The following is a 16,018-nucleotide window of genomic DNA, read 5'->3' as shown; positions in this document are numbered from 1 at the left end:
GCGCACGCGCCGGTATCCGCCCGGAATCGGGACAAGCATTTAGGCGCGCGCTTAGTATGCGCAAGGGCTCCCGGACGTAGAATTTAGCATAAAAAAGTGTTTTCGCGAATGAAAGTTCTGTCAAAAACTTTCGTTGGCCAATCTGGGAAGTTTGAAGAAAAATAGCGAGCCAGTTTTATTGTTTTTAGAGTAGATAACACAATAAAAACGAGGAAATCGGAAACGTTTTTCGTGCGTTCGTACGTGTTAAAGAATGCTGCTAATTTGTAAAACATTGTTTTTCAATTAAGTAAAAGCATCAGTATAGTAAGTCATGACAGTCATTCCTGCAATAATCTAAGTAATACCGCTTTCAGGTGCGACTTTACGCGAGTCAGAACTATTTGTAAAAGTTTTTCACTCTACGAAGATACGCGACAAGTATTTCCAATAGTGTCTATAGATGCAGTTGTACGACTGTGGGTGGTACAGGCGTGCCTAATTTGCAATAAGGCTATTGTCGCGGGCACCAACTGTTACACATTCCTCAGCAGACACGGTCTCGGCATAACGTACAGTTGACAGCACATCAGGCACATTTTTTGTGCTAAAATCGAACCTATCCCAACTTGATAAGGTGACAGTATCTATTCTGATGTGCCTTCTTCTTCTCTACCTAGTCTTCTGTACCTAGTGACTGAGCACGCAATAACTATGTCACTTTCAGGTTTGCTATTCCATGGCCATTTCGTAAGCTTGCTTTTTCTGTAGCTCAAATCTGTTTTTCACTTCATCAAGTTTTCACGTCTCCTGATTGCTGCCTGCTTGTTCTTTTCATGGTTTTAATTCTTAGCCTTCTGAGTTAGAATTTCTTGTTTTCTCAATAAACTTTCAAGGAAAAATGACAATGGTTAACATTTTTAGTGCGTTTTGCGAACATCCGAAAAGCGGTTTTTAGTTTCAAAAGGAAATCAAATGTGTCACTATTAGCTCAATTACGGCTCACACTCACTTTGTCTCTGTCTACCCTACCAGAGACACGAGTGGCAACGACAATGACTGATGTATTGACAGTGTAATGATTTCTCTTTGTGCCGTATTGACAATGGTGTAGGAAAGCGGTAATGCGATAATAACTTTTCAACTACTTACGGTTTGAATATTAAAGATTTTATCGTAGAGCACATGTTACGAGTAGGTACGTTACAAAACGATAAAAGTAACGTGCCATTTTCAAATAACGGTGTTTTTGTTGCGCATGAGTGGTTTAATACATTGTATTTGGGGCTGATTGTTCAACTAAGCTTAACAATGTTTAGTTTCATCTTATACCCATCTATGGTCTACTATGTAATGACGATTCATGATAGATGTATAGTAGGTATAGTGTCATTAGTTACTTCTAGTTATATCTCCAGCGAGTCCAGAATTTATGCTTATTAGACTGTAGAACATTACTAATTTGAGATTCTGGTCGCTTCGTTACGTCGTCAAGTTACAAATCTAATCTTTTAAGACTGTTACATACTTGTAGTTTTTTGTGATCATAGCCTAGGTAATATTTGCCATAGGTAAAAAATCTACATCCATAAATTGAGAATGAATTTTGGTACTTTTTTTTGTATTTTGTTTTTATAGATAGTTGGTTTTGTAATTATTTTCTTCACCATCTTGATTAGGGATTCATTTCCTCAATGATTTACTAGGTCACAATCATAACAACTTTTTACTTTTCTTCCATTAGACGAGTGATTGAAATAAAAGTAAAATCGTGTCGCCATTGAGCATTCTGAATTTGGTTTCAATCCCTGCTGGGCGTGGTATTGTCATGGATTCGTGACCCGTAGGCGATGGAATAATATTAAAGTTATTATTTGATAAGAGAAAGTCAATTTTTTATTTATTTATTCCAAATTAAGGTCTAAATTGTGCCGTTTCAATTTGGTATTTCTTTCATGTTTCTGTAACTACAATAAAGGAAGTATACCTACCTGTCGTATTCTATCCATCTCATCTATTCTAAATTAAAGGAGGTCTCTCATAATTAAAATGGCATTTTGCGATCATAGAAAGATAATTTGAAGATTAAAAAAAATTATTTAAGAATTTACTGTAGTCAAGATTTATATCCTATTTTGATAAGTACGAGTATATCACAATACGAATTTGTACGAGTATTACCTATGATACTTTTACGACTGTTGTGACTTTTCTCTTTTTTAGAATAGGAATTTTAATAGTAAAAAATATGCCTCCACGTCCGATGCAATGCATCGTGCAACTTCGTAACTCACCATATTCTGACATGGCGAATTGCATTCGAGGAATGTCGCCAAATCCAGTTGGGCCAAATGGGCGACCACATAGAATGCTGTGTCGTAAGATGACTCAAAACATAAATTAATCTTGAGTGTACACACGAGGTAGGTAATAATCAACGGGATAGTTGCGCCAATGTTACCAATATTGGTGCCTAGATTTCACCAATATCAAATTAGCAAAGTCATAGCAAGTGCACAGGCCATGTAGAAGATGTATGTTTAATAAGCTGATGATGATAAGCTGATGTTAGAAACGATCCTACCCATGCTTAATCAGTTTTTAATGTCATATTAGAAATAAAAACTCGTCATTTTAACTTCAAAACATACTTGTGCACTAAAGATCTGCCGAGATGACTAGAAGCAAAGTAAATATCAGTTGGTTTGATGGTTGTTGAAACTGCAAATCGTCGCATTTTCAAAGGGCATGCATTAACATACCTATAGCCTGACCAGGAACATAAAAACCTTCGCCATGTTGCGGAAAACTAATGGTACTAATTTCTTTTAATGGCAACAGTAACTGAAAACTTCATTGACATGTCACCTTGCATGTCAGTCTATTGCTGTCAAAGTGTAAACAAACTTTATTTTAAATGTGCGCAATTGGTTTTATGAATTAAATTGCTAAAATATTTTTATAGTCGTGAAAGAAAAGTGGTTCACAATGTGTTAAAGTATTTGTCGAAGAGAAATACTAAGGGTTCGGACAATATTTTCATTGAATAATGTTTCCGACAAAGGTTGTCAAATTGACTGACATGTTTATCGTATAGTACAGTCCACTATGAAAATTAGCTGTGGTTTGTTTCAACTACCTATTTTAAAAAATTTGACACTTTCTAAGTGTTGAATTTTATAGGATTGGGAAAGAAGTACCGAGTTTGAAGTGTTCATGAGCAGACATTGCAGTTGAATATTCAAGTTCTGAATTTGATTATTGATGAATAACAAAATAAATCTACTAGCTCGATTGATGGTTTCATTTAATTTATTAAAATCAGGTTACCTATAATAATATTTTTTCGTTAATTTATGAAAATATCAAATTAGCCCGTAATCCTGAATCCTGATACATAAAGTTAGCCTATTAATTTAACACAGGTACGACTGTACTCAGTGTTGCACTATCAAATGCAATTGACGCGCCACTATGCCAGGGTTTTTATGTTCCTGGTCAGGCTATACATAGTTTGTTGCAGCAAGAACGTCACGAATGCGGAAATGCAATTCAATATAATTTTAGATAGCTTTAAAGAAAAAAGTATTTAAGTATGTTCATTCATATCCTTTGTCTAGTATTCATAGCATTTACAAGCTTTGCTTAGTTTGGGACTAGAGGCGTGTATAATGTCCAAACATATTTTATTTAAAGATTTTTATTTGCATGTGTTCCATCTAAGTCCGGAATATTTCGGAAGGCCAATCATCAACCTCAAATTTTCCACGGCAATGAAATTATATCATAACAATGTTTTATAAAAATATCTAATTCAATTTGTTTTCCTTGGTTATGGAGTCATTAATTGTGTCGTTTGCATCTTCGAATTGAATAACAACCGGTCTGGGGAGTGGCCTTTAGCCGCAGACGTTTACGAAGAGCATTCAGATTCGCTAACACGACCGTAAAAGCCTTATTGCTGTTTTAAACTTCTTAATGAATTTTGTTTTTATTTCAAAAGGCCGAAGCACGCAGTTCGTCTGGTAGACATTTAGATACGCAGGTTGATATGCAAAAGCCTTTTCATGTTAAATTTTAAGAAGTATTTTAGGCACAGTGCCTTGGCATTATGACTACTCTCTCATTAATTATAAGGATCTACAGATTTGTTACCCAGATTTTAGAAGGATCAAAATTATCTAAGGAATCGGGAGTTATTCCAAGATTACAATCAACATCGGAGTAGGAGCCATTGATTGATAATAATGGGCACAAGCCCATTACTATACAAAATTCGCTTTATATGCGAAAAATTCATAATAAAGACGCAAATCATCACAAAAATTTGAATGTGATGATTATAATTTTAAGCAAAACTCAGCATCATACGACTCACATTTAAAATGCAAACAATACCAATAATATTAATATGGATGAGGAATGAAAAGAACGAGGGACAGCAAAGGTCACGGCATCGGAGTAAATGACTAATACAACTATTACGAGGATTGCAATGTTTATTTTTAAATTTTAAATACTACGCATGATCATGTTTCCTTAATTTTTATTTGATTGCTATCACTATTCGAGATTCTTAGAGTCTGTGGTCGAAGGTGATAAAATTTTAGAAACTTAAACAATGTGTAGGTATGTGGTTAAAAAAGTATATTGATACTGAATCATTGCACATTTGTGGAGTGGTATGCGCTTCAGTTATTATAAAAAGAGAGATTACAAGTTTACCTCTATATGCGGTATATTTATGCAATGAAGAGTTACCACATTCAGTTCAAAGGTACTTTAAAAGGCCTACTAGAGGTCTATAATGAAGTGATCACAATCTGCAATTTCGAATAAACTTAGCCAAATGAGGCTCCAACCATTAGCCCCACAAAAACAACGATTTGTAAGCAGATGACATCATTGAAGATTGATGCGGGTATAAAAACTACGCAAAATACGTATTGGGGAATCCTGGTTCATTTGCCCTAATAGTTAGAGAGCAAGATGTTAAACCAAAGCACTAAATTTGGATTTTTTTAAATTTCGTTTGTTTGTTAGACTGGTTAGACTCCCAGATGGCTATCGTTGAATCTCCCTTCCTCACTTTTAGGACTTCTTATGGTGTTCTCGAATTACGTTTACTGGAGATTTCCAATCGAGTTAAAAGCATATTGGTGATTGATTTGTCCCGAAATAAAGCGCATGTTGTGTAGCGAAATATTGGTTTTTCGGTCAGATATGATATATTCTTATAAAGTAAGTATTACTTTCGTATAACAGTTTATTTTGTAGTGTGTAATATAGACTAGTTTCATTAGATCACTAATCATTTGTTTTATTTTTACTAAGCACACGATATTAGAGCTTGTTGCAATTTATTAAGCACATTTAACTAGTAATTCGCACCCGGTCGGTTTAGTTTTTAATTATTCGGCACATAAAGATAATTATGATAGAGATTAGTTTGATAATGATGCAAATCCGTAAGAAATTTTTTGAATCTGTAATACCGCATGCGTGCGAGCAACTAATTCAGAAGCCGTTAAGATATCCGAGTGCATTTGAAATCGTTAATCGTACATCCGCGAAATCCGATGCCGGTACAATTAACGAGCGCTTTCTATAAAATTGTTTTCGAGACAGCGTTTTGCTCATCATATTTCAGAAAAAAATCAGCTTCCTTTGGATTAAAATGATTTGCTGGCAAGTCGACCTCCTTTAAGTGCATTAAAATTTAAAATCTAAAACAGGAAACGGTTTATTATCAGCCTATTTGAGTCTCTAATTACATCAAGTCGAGAGTATTTTTCTAGGGTTACAATTTAATGGCCTGACACGATAGCTATAATCGTTTTTATGAGACTAATTAAAGATATGACTAATGTTCTGTCATTTAGGAGCAATTAGCAATAAGTTATTGTGCAAACTAATGTTTTACCGTAGGCGTACATTTAAAAATTGCATCTTCTCAATCTTTCAAAGAGTCAACGCCGAATAGAGACGCTGACATTGGCACAATCAATTGTTCTTACGTGGGTAATTTGTATAATAATGTTTGGCATTGGCAATAACGCCTCGCCTGTTGGGGATCAGTCTACGACCGCCTATTACCTGATTAAGACATCTTACGAACAGCTCTGGTTGAGCAAGAAATTCAACTCATATTGTATGTACGCAAATGTTTGCTGAGACTTTCAATTTGAGTATAACTCGGCCATGGACGGTAAGTATGGCTTTTTACATTGGCGAGATATTCGTCAAGCTCTGACTCACAATTTGAAGTTATGTTAGTAACGTTTACAGTACCTGCGCAGTGTTTTGGAAGTTTTCCAACTTAGATCACCAGCGAAACAAACACAGACAGTTCTCACGTTCATCAGTAACTAAATAGAGTTATAACTGAGTTACTTTTTAAAGTTTATTTTTGCGAGGTTAGTTGTTATCCAACTCACAATGTTATCATTGGCATGGAGAGTAAGCAAATTGGTAATCGTCACTAATCGATCAGTGCTAGTTTTCGATAAAGAATTATGTGGCGGTAAAAAGGCTACTAGTTACGTAATCGAGTAATTTATTTTGAATTGAACCTTCACTTTTATACAATGGCCTTCCCCTTTCGCCCCAGAGATCCCTTTTCTGGAAAAAACTTTAAATGGCTCTTGAGTGTATTCAAATCTTCTTTTAGTTTGACCCTTTGGTAGACCGGCAGACTATCTATCTCAGTGGTTCTTAACCGGTGGTCCGCGGACCACTGGTGGTCCCTGGAGGCATTCCAAGTGGTCCACGAAGTGCACTTGCACACCTTGGTCAAAACCACTTTTAACTGATTTTTGCAGTCAAACTGGTTTTGACCGATTATCAGGTGGTCCCTGACAAGACAGAAATTGGGAAAATGGTCCCTCATGACTTAAAGGTTAAGAACCACTGATCTATCTGAAGCAGTTCTCCATTAAGTTATAGCTAACTAGAGGGCGCTGAGCAGGAGCAAACATTGACTTGGAAATGGCAGATGGGAATACGTAACTAATAGATACTGGATACTTGTGGATACCGAAAAAGGAAAGACTCGTTGGCAGACTACCTGTAGATAAGTCGCTAACATGACACAAAAACACCGGATGCTATCGGCTATTAATATTTATAAAACGAATGATACTAGGAGACGACCAGAAAAGGATCAGGGATGGGTACGTACATAAAAGTGGACGAAGAAAGAAATGAGAAATACCAATGTGAAACATTTACGGGAGTTGAGATGTGTATTATATGAAAGATACAGAAGTATGCACTAACAATCATCTAACTTTTAATGACGTCAGCTAATTCTTATACTCCGACCTAGTGTGCCAATCAAATAACCTCAATAAAAAACTAACATTTATCTATGGCCCATGAACTTTATTTTTTACATCAGCTGATACCAACACGTCGATATCTGATCTTACAACCTGCAATTTTATAACGTAAACTTGTCAAGTGCATAATTATATTTCTCATTTGATATACCACGCTTAAAGGCTTTCGTATTTACAATCAAATCACTTCATGGCTCTTGGAAACAACTTCACCAACGCCGGTTATAGAGCTTTTAAGTATTCCCACCCAATACGAGTACAGTTAGATACGATCTTTTTCTCATAGGCAATTTGAAATTCAACAGATGAAAATAGGAACAAATAAAACATTGTATAACTTATCATCTGTTTACACACAATTGGTAGCACGAGGGGTTCATATCGTTCGTTGTTTTATGAAAAAGCAATGGAACGTAAACGTGACCTTCGCCTGTGCTTGTATCATCGTTGATCGGATAATGTTGGTTATAAATTGAGCTATGTAAGTAATCTGCCTTCTAATGCACAATTATATCTTGACGATCGAAGCACGACGGAGCATTCTTCAAGAACACGCGGCATGTGAGTAGATGGGAAAATAAAACGTTATTAGCAAGGAGCACAACGTTTACGGTTATTTTTCTTGTAGACAGAAATATAAAATAGCATTTTTTAATATCTGCCTTACATCCTTGGGTAGCAGATTCTAGTGGTCATTTAGTCCTTTTTGCATTGATGGGCAGTCTATTCTTATTGTAGGTGTGTAAAGTAGGCGTCGCTTACGATCGCTTGATAACGGCGAATTTGTTTGTACGGAAGGAGTCTTCCTTATTTTGTACCTGATATGGAACTAACTGTTTAGTTTCCTTTAAACTTGTCATTATAAGCCTCGAACATTTTGTTTTAACACCAGCGCTACCACGTCAATTTTATTCAATTTCGATGTTCCTAATTTCAATTTTGGCTACCTACGTCCAACGGTATCGTCTGCGACATTATCATGAAATAAAGATTATAGACGAGTGCCGTTAAATTGTGAAGTTTCTGTTTCGATTTCATTGTCCACATAAATTATTTTAATAACCGCTGTAGTGTTAACCCACGCATTTTACTTAGCAGCTTTTAAAAGATCTTGATCGTGGGAAATGCAGAAAAGTAGAGATGATGCAGATTAATTTGCTCTATGAATAATTTTAGTGTTCTTAGGTAACATCTTTGAACACAATTAATCTCGAAAAGAAATACTTGCTGAAATCATTAGGTACCTATCAAATTCAAATCAATTAAGATTTGTTTGTCTCGAAGGCAGCTTCCTGGAGACAATCTGTGCCAGGTTTATGACTGGCAAATATCTCTAACTTACTCATCTTTTCGCGAGAAAACTACGCGATATGGTATCTAGCTTAGGTTTCTCGAGGAAGTGGAAGACAGCCAGACTCAAAGTTCCCATAAGAACATTATTAATTTTAAACGTAACGAAGTTTGGAGCCGTTATTACTTAAGGAAAGTTTGTGATTGTAAGTCAATTTTTTTTACAGAAAAGTGTATCCAACCCTGTATTCAAATTTTCAGTGCAAGACTAGTTGGATTTCAGGTTACTATTTTAAGATAAGGCGCGAGTTCCTTGCCCCAAGGTCGGTGACCGGGGTCAAGTCAGACAGAGCCTGTGGACGAGGGTGACCTTTAATATGCTTGACGGGTCTCTGTATTGTTCTAGGGTTACGTTCTTGTGTGTTTAGTCATACAGGATGTCTTAAAGTGACTAAGGGCTTAATATTGGTTCACACACCTAAACTGCAGGTAGACGCACATCAATGTTACCATTTCCAATGAACTTTGTCTTGATTAGGTATGCATCAGATGTGTTTAAGCATAACTTAAAATTGTGACCAAAAAAAGTTCGCAAAATATTCAATCTTCTGTTTTCTTTCTATCGCTCTTTGGCTTCTTCACGAAATGAAAAAATCGAACACAACAATACCCAATACAAACTATACAACGTCACCCAGACACGTATACCTCAAGAAGTAGACTTACAGGTAAATAAGCGACGAAACACCCGAAGTTCTCGATAACCTCCGTCAACTTTCACAAAACTTCATAACACAAGTGTAGAGCACTGTTGTCACAATATTATTCACTTAGAAATAACAAATATACACTCGTATAACGGCAGTTTACACTCATATTTTGGTTACACCGTAGTTTAGCGGAGTCGAAATCGGCGACCGTCGCAGACGCGAACGATTGAAAAGACTGGTTGTCCGAGTGGAGGTTGCGCGAACGCAGCACCGCATTCCACGAGTTCTACTCGAGTCACGTAAACTATGCCTCTCTCTATCCGGCCTGCGCTATTCCGCCTTGTGAGACAAAGACCGCGATACGCCTTCATACGCTCAACCTGGCCGTATAGGTAGGTAGGGCCCGTTATTCATACACAGGTAAACGCGGTTTTAATAAATAATTAAACTGCGTTACAACACGATTGAATGTGAATTTGCGAGTCATAAATATATGATAAAAAGAAATGTGTGTCAATAAATATATCACTTTCAGTGGGGGATGCTGATGCTGATCGCTGGCTTAGAGTTTACTAATATCATGCAGTGATAAGTGGAGCGGAACAACCACATACACTTTTTGCAAAGCAATTAACGTCGTCAGTCGGTACACTTACTGTCAAAAGTGAAAGCCTAAATGCAATTAATCAGCAAATATTAATTGGAAATTAAAGTGCTCATTGTTGACAAATTCGTTTTCTTATTTTGTCAGTGCCGCTTGTATTGTCGCAGAAAATTGGCTACTATACAATCTTGTGTGATAAGTAGTAATTACCATCATAAAACAAACACACACAGAACATTATGGATCGATAGAGATAGATTAATATCTGATAATTTGAACACAATCCGCTTAATTAAGATTTAAGTACACGAAAGAGCACCAACGCCTGATACTTTATTATGAGAAATCGTACCAGTGAGTGAATTTTACGGAAATTAATACGTTATGTAGGATTATATTTAAAATTCCTAAAAAATAACAATTTAACAGGCTCTTAGCTTAACTCCAATAGTTCATTCTTAATTTCATCAGAAGTAATATAAATTTTAACATTGAGTGTACCTAATCTGACAGATTACTATGGAATCTTAACATTATTCGTTTTCCGAGAAACGCTTCATTTTGTAAACAGTCTGTCCATCAGTCCGTTACTAGTTTATGATAATCCAGTGTATTTATCCTAATCGCGATTCAGAACCACCACAAGAACCACTCTATTGTCTCTATTTGAATTTTGCTTGTCGAAAAAATACATGTTATGTCTTTTGGAGCAAAAACACGCACAACAACCACTAATATCTCAGGGCTCTAGCCTCTACCCTGTATATCAATGCAGGGTATCAATTCAATCAACGTACTTAATTAATTAGTACTAAACTACTAATATCAATTAGAGCAAACAAAAATTATTCGTATTATTTTAATAAATAAGCCACATTTTACGTAATACCGCAAAAACATCTTCACTAATTTCCGTTTTTTTTAAATCATTTTTATCAACTATTTTGATTCTCATCAAATGCTGTAATCGGAAGCACGGTAATACTATCTATACAGTATTCCAACTCGGCCATATTTTTGAAATAAATGTCAACAGTCGCGCGGTACGTCACAGTATGACAACATGCGATAGGGCTGCCCACCTACAGTACCCAGTTTAATTACATCTGCCTACTTAGAATTTCTATATAGTTTTGTGATTGTATTTTTTTATTTAGTTAGACAAACAAAATACTTTGTGAATGGAATAGGTTAAAAATGTGTGTTGTTTTGGGATTAGTAGATTTAATTTATATAAAACTACTTAAATTATTTTGAAACTTTAATAATTATAATGATCTGTTACGTTAATTTCGGGCGAGCGAAGTCGTGGGCAAAAGCTGGTTTAATACAATATAATTTTCATTTCAAAACAAACTGACTGAAAATGACAATTTGACTAGTTTTTGACCAATTTGACCGTAAATGACGGTCAGTCAAATTCAATCAGTTTTGTCATTTTTAATACTTGGCCACCGACGTCCATTCGGCACATTCGCGACACCCCCGACTTTTGCATACCGAGCGCATACCGAGATTTGAATTTCGAAAGAAAGTTCTCGTTTCGTCTGTTTATATGAAGTTACAATACTGTATGATATTATTACCGTGTCGGAAGCGCACATGAAAAAAAAGCAATGTCAAAGTGACATTTCATTGACATTATTTTGACATTGACATTTCAACATACGGGTTTGCTTGGTTGGTGCGTGGTTTTTATTGTTTTTCAGAGAATAAACTGCCTATTTTATTCTTTTTGGTGATAGTTTAGTGATATCTAAAATGCCTAAAGTGCGCCGCAGCCGTAAATCTCCACCAGAAGGATGGGAATTAATCGAGCCTACTTTGGAAGAGTTGGAACAAAAAATGCGAGAAGGTAACCGTGATTCATTTTGTTATTTATTGTGTATTTTATTAATCTAAGATTGTGTAATTGAAGACTAATCTGAGATATTATTTACTAATTATTGCGTCTGTTTCCAGCTGAAACCGAGCCTCACGAAGGGAAACGCAAACAAGAGTCTCTATGGCCGATATTCAAGATTCACCATCAGAAGTCGCGGTACATCTACGATCTGTTTTATCGTCGAAAAGCCGTCAGCAGGGAGCTATACCAGTACTGTCTTGACGAGAAAATTGCCGACGCTAACCTCATAGCTAAGTGGAAAAAGACTGGCTATGAAAACTTGTGTTGCCTGAGATGTATTCAAACGAGAGACACTAATTTTGCCACCAACTGTATCTGTAGAGTGCCAAAAAGCAAACTAGAAGAGGGAAGAATTGTGGAGTGTATTCACTGTGGTTGTAGAGGATGCTCAGGTTAATTTATATGTAAGACTTAGGTATAGGAAAATTGTAGGTAAGGTTATGTTTACTTGATGTGAAATTATTGTTGACATGCCTAGAAAGTTTTCCTAAGGCTTGTCTAACAAGTATTCAATTAAATAAAGACAAATTATGCATAAATGTTTTTCACAATAACACTTTTTAATGTGGGAATATCTCATCATATTATTTTGTGTAAAACAAATGCAAATAATAATAAAACTGCAAGTTGAATACAATTTTGCAAAGGACAAGAAATGTATTTTGAATTAAATACATCCAATAAAGTTTTTTGTAAGATGTGACAAAGTATTTCTTTTTTCATTTTCCTATAGCAGTTTTAGTTTATAATAATTACAAATAAAATTCAATTTTTTCATAGTAAATCAACATTTATTTAACAACAAATCAACATAGCTAGTTAAATAACTTCCATTTATTCTTAACTTTAATTAAGAACTTTTAGCATTAGAAAAATAGACAACTAATAATTTGTAGGCAATGTTGTAAATCACAATTTACAATATCTAATTGAGATAATAAGGCACAATACAACTTGGTAATTATATTACTAATAATATGATTTATATTCATACATTTTTCATTAATTCTTATAATTCAGACTTATAATTTGAAGTACCTAAATCACAATAACTCAGTATTCATAACCATTAAATTTTAAATAATATAACAATTCAAATGCAAAACAAAAAATAAAACATCCTTCTGATAAACATTTCAGTACACAGTACAGTAACAAAGAATTGAAAATTATTCCAAAAAAATAATTTAGAAAATGTGTATTAATTACCTTTTAATCAACTGGTAAATTTTAATGACAAGTTTAGTTAATTAGGGAAGTTATGATGTGATCATAATAATGGCAAACTATTCAAAACCTGTTACTTATAATCAGTCTTTGATATTATTTACACTTATTATTAACATGAGATCTAATCACAAGTCACAACCTCCTTATTACAATTAAATTTTACGAATAAACATCAAACCATTATAGTTTTGTGCTCCAACTCCTTTGACAATTCTATGAGCAATTCTTTATAAATTATCGGATTCATGTTATTGCCCAGCAAGTACAATATGAACCAGTCACCGAATCCAAAGCGCTTTACGATTCTACTCACAATATTCCTATTGATGTAACGTAGCTGTGCCATGATGAGCGCAGTACGGAGTGGAGAGAATGACAGGACCAGAAGTCTAAAAAGGACAGCAGCAGTCGACATGAAAGCGAGAAAGATCAGCCAAAACCAGAGAATGACGAAGATCTTTTCGTTGACAATGTTAAGGGGTAGAACGCAGAGTCGGTCTTTAAGCTGCAGGGTGCCAGTGGGTCCATAGCTTCTTAGCCAGCACTTGGTGAGCTTCGGGAAGTACTGGTCCATTGGGTTGACGGATGCGAAATCTATCATGTTGGCTGGAACGCGCGGTGTGTGTGTGAACGCAGCGACTGCAGCGCCGTAGTTGCGGAATGCTCCGCCCAGAAATATATCCAGGAGGAATATTTGGCCAACCTGTGTGGAGAATCAATGATAAAATACATTCTAACAAATCACACTAGGGCAGTTGCTTTTAAGCACTGTTCAATGATAAAATAAAGGCACCATCTTACTTTAACAAACGTCAAAAATCTGTCAAACTCCATCAAAAAGCACTGGTTATTGTTAAAATGGTTAAAGTAAGATGGTGCAACTCAGCCTAAGATTCGATTATAGTTGTTGTGGTTAAACAAAAATGTAACTCACCACATTGGCAAGGTTGAGGAGCTCGCAGAAGGCATACCGCAGCGCGTACATGTTATGTGTGTAGATGTTTGTATAGCTCAAGTAAGACACCAGCTCACCGCGACGGAACTCCGACCAGTCTTTGGTCACGAGGGGGCTGCCTGAAGTATCCAAGAATAAATTAAAACGTTAAAATGAAAGTAAGTGGTTCCAAGCAAGGCTTTTCATGAGAATTTTGGCTTCATTGAAATAAATGACAACAATTTATTAATAACTCAACTAAAATAATTGTTTTGAAAACTTAAAAAGATTTCTTAATTAAGTTTCAACATAATTATTATGCTTCTACTAAAGTATGTACCTACTATAAATAAATTCAATTCTACCAAATATGTTTTTTAAATATTGATTTGTTAAGTAAATATTGTAGATTTATTTATTGTCAAGCTGTATTGTCTGGCATATGAATTGGATAATTTTACTTACCTAGAACTTACATTTTATCCATTCATTGCACTGCCTAAATTTTATACACAAAATCTACATACAATGTTTTTGCCACAAGAATCATGTCAGGTATGTAATAGGTAGACAGGCCAGCCATTTCTTTCATACACTCCATCAAGACTAATTTTAAACTTTGTTACAAACAAAAATAAAAATAGACAGTAGACTTTTTACAAGTTTATTTCCTCTTGTTAAAGCTCTGTTACTGTGCTATTGCACACAGGAGACCACCAGTTTATTGCACTATGAATACAATGATGCAGTGCAGTGTTTCTAAACAAAAAAAGATATCTTTTGTACCTTTTAAATTACCTACTGCCTCACTATGAAGTTGTTGGTCTTATTGAATTTTAGATTATACTACAGTATAGTAACTAAACTTACTTAGATCTGAAGCCAAAGCCTTGAGTCGGCCTCCTTCCCAGATCTTCCACAGGTAACGAGGAGTGTAGAACATGACAGACTGGCCGAGCAGCACAAAGCAAACCCACTGGTAGTAAGTGTGCTTGATCTCTTCATCTTTGCCAGTTTTCAAGGGTCCCACTCCAGGGTAGGCCATGTTTTTTCCTAAGAATAGATACAGATTTACTTTAAAATGTTTATAGCTTTAAAACTGTTATTAAAGTTCGTATGAGAGCCTGAAACCTGGAATATTTGATAAAACTTATGATCAACAGTGTTGAAATATTTATGGGCACAACTCAGCATAGAACATAGCATGATGTTAATGGGCGATGTCACGGTGGAAAAGACCTTACCAACGACTCCATGGAGGCTGCTCTTCAGCGTGTAAGTTCCGTAGATCCAGCAGTAGCTATTTATCGCGTCCTTGTCACTATCTTTCTCGCTGTCGCTCATGCAGTGGATCGGCTCGCCGAAGAACTGCTTCGAGGTCACCATCAGCGTGAATACAAGCAGCATTATCACAGTAGCTTTATAGTGCATCCGAAAAATATTGTTATCCGTACACACGTTTTCGAATTTCAGAAATGCCCGAAAGGGCATAAAAAGATCTATCATTTTCAAAGTTAAAGTGGTTTCCCAGCACAAACTACTCTGCACAAAACTTTATATCTACAAATTACTTCACAACTACCCACAATTAGTAAAATAAACAAGAATCGCAATTTCACCGCGCTTACTTCAGTCAATCAATCAAATTCAATGAAAAAACAATTATGACAACCGGAAATGATTTTTTTAATAAAATTGTACGGTTGGCAAGATTGAAAATAAACGTCTTAGTGATACTGTTGTTAAAATATTTAATTGTGGGCTATTGTCAATAGCCTATTGAACACATGCATGCACATAGTTGTTGTTCTTTTGTATATTTTTCTTTTTTGTTCTGCGATTCTGTGAGATGGTAGTTTGGTTTTATGAGTGAAGAACTGAGACATTTCCTAGGCCCGGTTTCCACCAAGGCGGAGCGGAGAAACATGTTTTCATTTTATCAATTTCATTCAACCTGAATTTCTCCGCTCCGCCTTGTTGTTAACCGTCTTCCTGCTGTTTCCAAAATCTAAATTATTCCTATAA

At 35.5% G+C, this 16,018-nt stretch overlaps 3 protein-coding genes across 3 annotated transcripts in view; 1 reads left to right on the top strand and 2 right to left on the bottom strand.

The window, feature by feature from the left end:
• Positions 1-9,549, bottom strand: part of LOC135074854 (unconventional myosin-XV-like) — a 44,871-nt gene extending 35,322 nt beyond the window's left edge. The window contains exon 1 of the mRNA XM_063969236.1: positions 9,336-9,549. The gene's annotated coding sequence lies outside the window, so the exon portion shown is untranslated. The remainder of the gene's footprint in view (positions 1-9,335) is intronic.
• Positions 9,550-11,598: 2,049 nt separating this feature from the next.
• LOC135074700 (protein BUD31 homolog) lies at positions 11,599-12,539 on the top strand. Its single transcript, XM_063969067.1, has 2 exons — positions 11,599-11,778; positions 11,886-12,539. Exons 1-2 carry the CDS (start codon positions 11,685-11,687, stop codon positions 12,224-12,226), a joined length of 435 nt encoding a protein of 144 aa, XP_063825137.1. The 5' UTR covers positions 11,599-11,684; the 3' UTR covers positions 12,227-12,539.
• Positions 12,540-12,849: 310 nt separating this feature from the next.
• LOC135074691 (innexin inx2-like) lies at positions 12,850-15,658 on the bottom strand. The gene is made up of 4 exons (XM_063969058.1): positions 15,238-15,658; positions 14,864-15,046; positions 13,994-14,133; positions 12,850-13,762 (listed from the first exon to the last, which is right to left on the bottom strand). Exons 1-4 carry the CDS (start codon positions 15,497-15,499, stop codon positions 13,232-13,234), a joined length of 1,116 nt encoding a protein of 371 aa, XP_063825128.1. The 5' UTR covers positions 15,500-15,658; the 3' UTR covers positions 12,850-13,231.
• Between the last annotated feature and the right edge of the window lie 360 nt (positions 15,659-16,018).

The sequence above is a fragment of the Ostrinia nubilalis genome, chromosome 9 (assembly GCF_963855985.1).
Source record: "Ostrinia nubilalis chromosome 9, ilOstNubi1.1, whole genome shotgun sequence".
In the NCBI taxonomy this organism is placed as follows: Eukaryota; Metazoa; Arthropoda; class Insecta; order Lepidoptera; family Crambidae; genus Ostrinia; species Ostrinia nubilalis.
The sequence above is the reverse complement of the archived record's forward strand: the minus strand, read 5'-3'. Positions and strand labels throughout refer to the sequence as shown.

Excerpts from the sequence above, each read along its gene's own strand:
- LOC135074700 (XM_063969067.1), top strand. The coding sequence starts at position 11,685 with ATGCCTAAAGTGCGCCGCAGCCGTAAATCTCCACCAGAAGGATGGGAA. Across the intron at positions 11,779-11,885 it reads GGAACAAAAAATGCGAGAAG|CTGAAACCGAGCCTCACGAA; the intron begins GTAACCGTGATT and ends GTCTGTTTCCAG.
- LOC135074691 (XM_063969058.1), bottom strand. The coding sequence starts at position 15,499 with ATGATAGATCTTTTTATGCCCTTTCGGGCATTTCTGAAATTCGAAAAC. Across the intron at positions 15,047-15,237 it reads CAGCCTCCATGGAGTCGTTG|GAAAAAACATGGCCTACCCT; the intron begins GTAAGGTCTTTT and ends ATCTATTCTTAG. Across the intron at positions 13,763-13,993 it reads TCCTCAACCTTGCCAATGTG|GTTGGCCAAATATTCCTCCT; the intron begins GTGAGTTACATT and ends TTCTCCACACAG.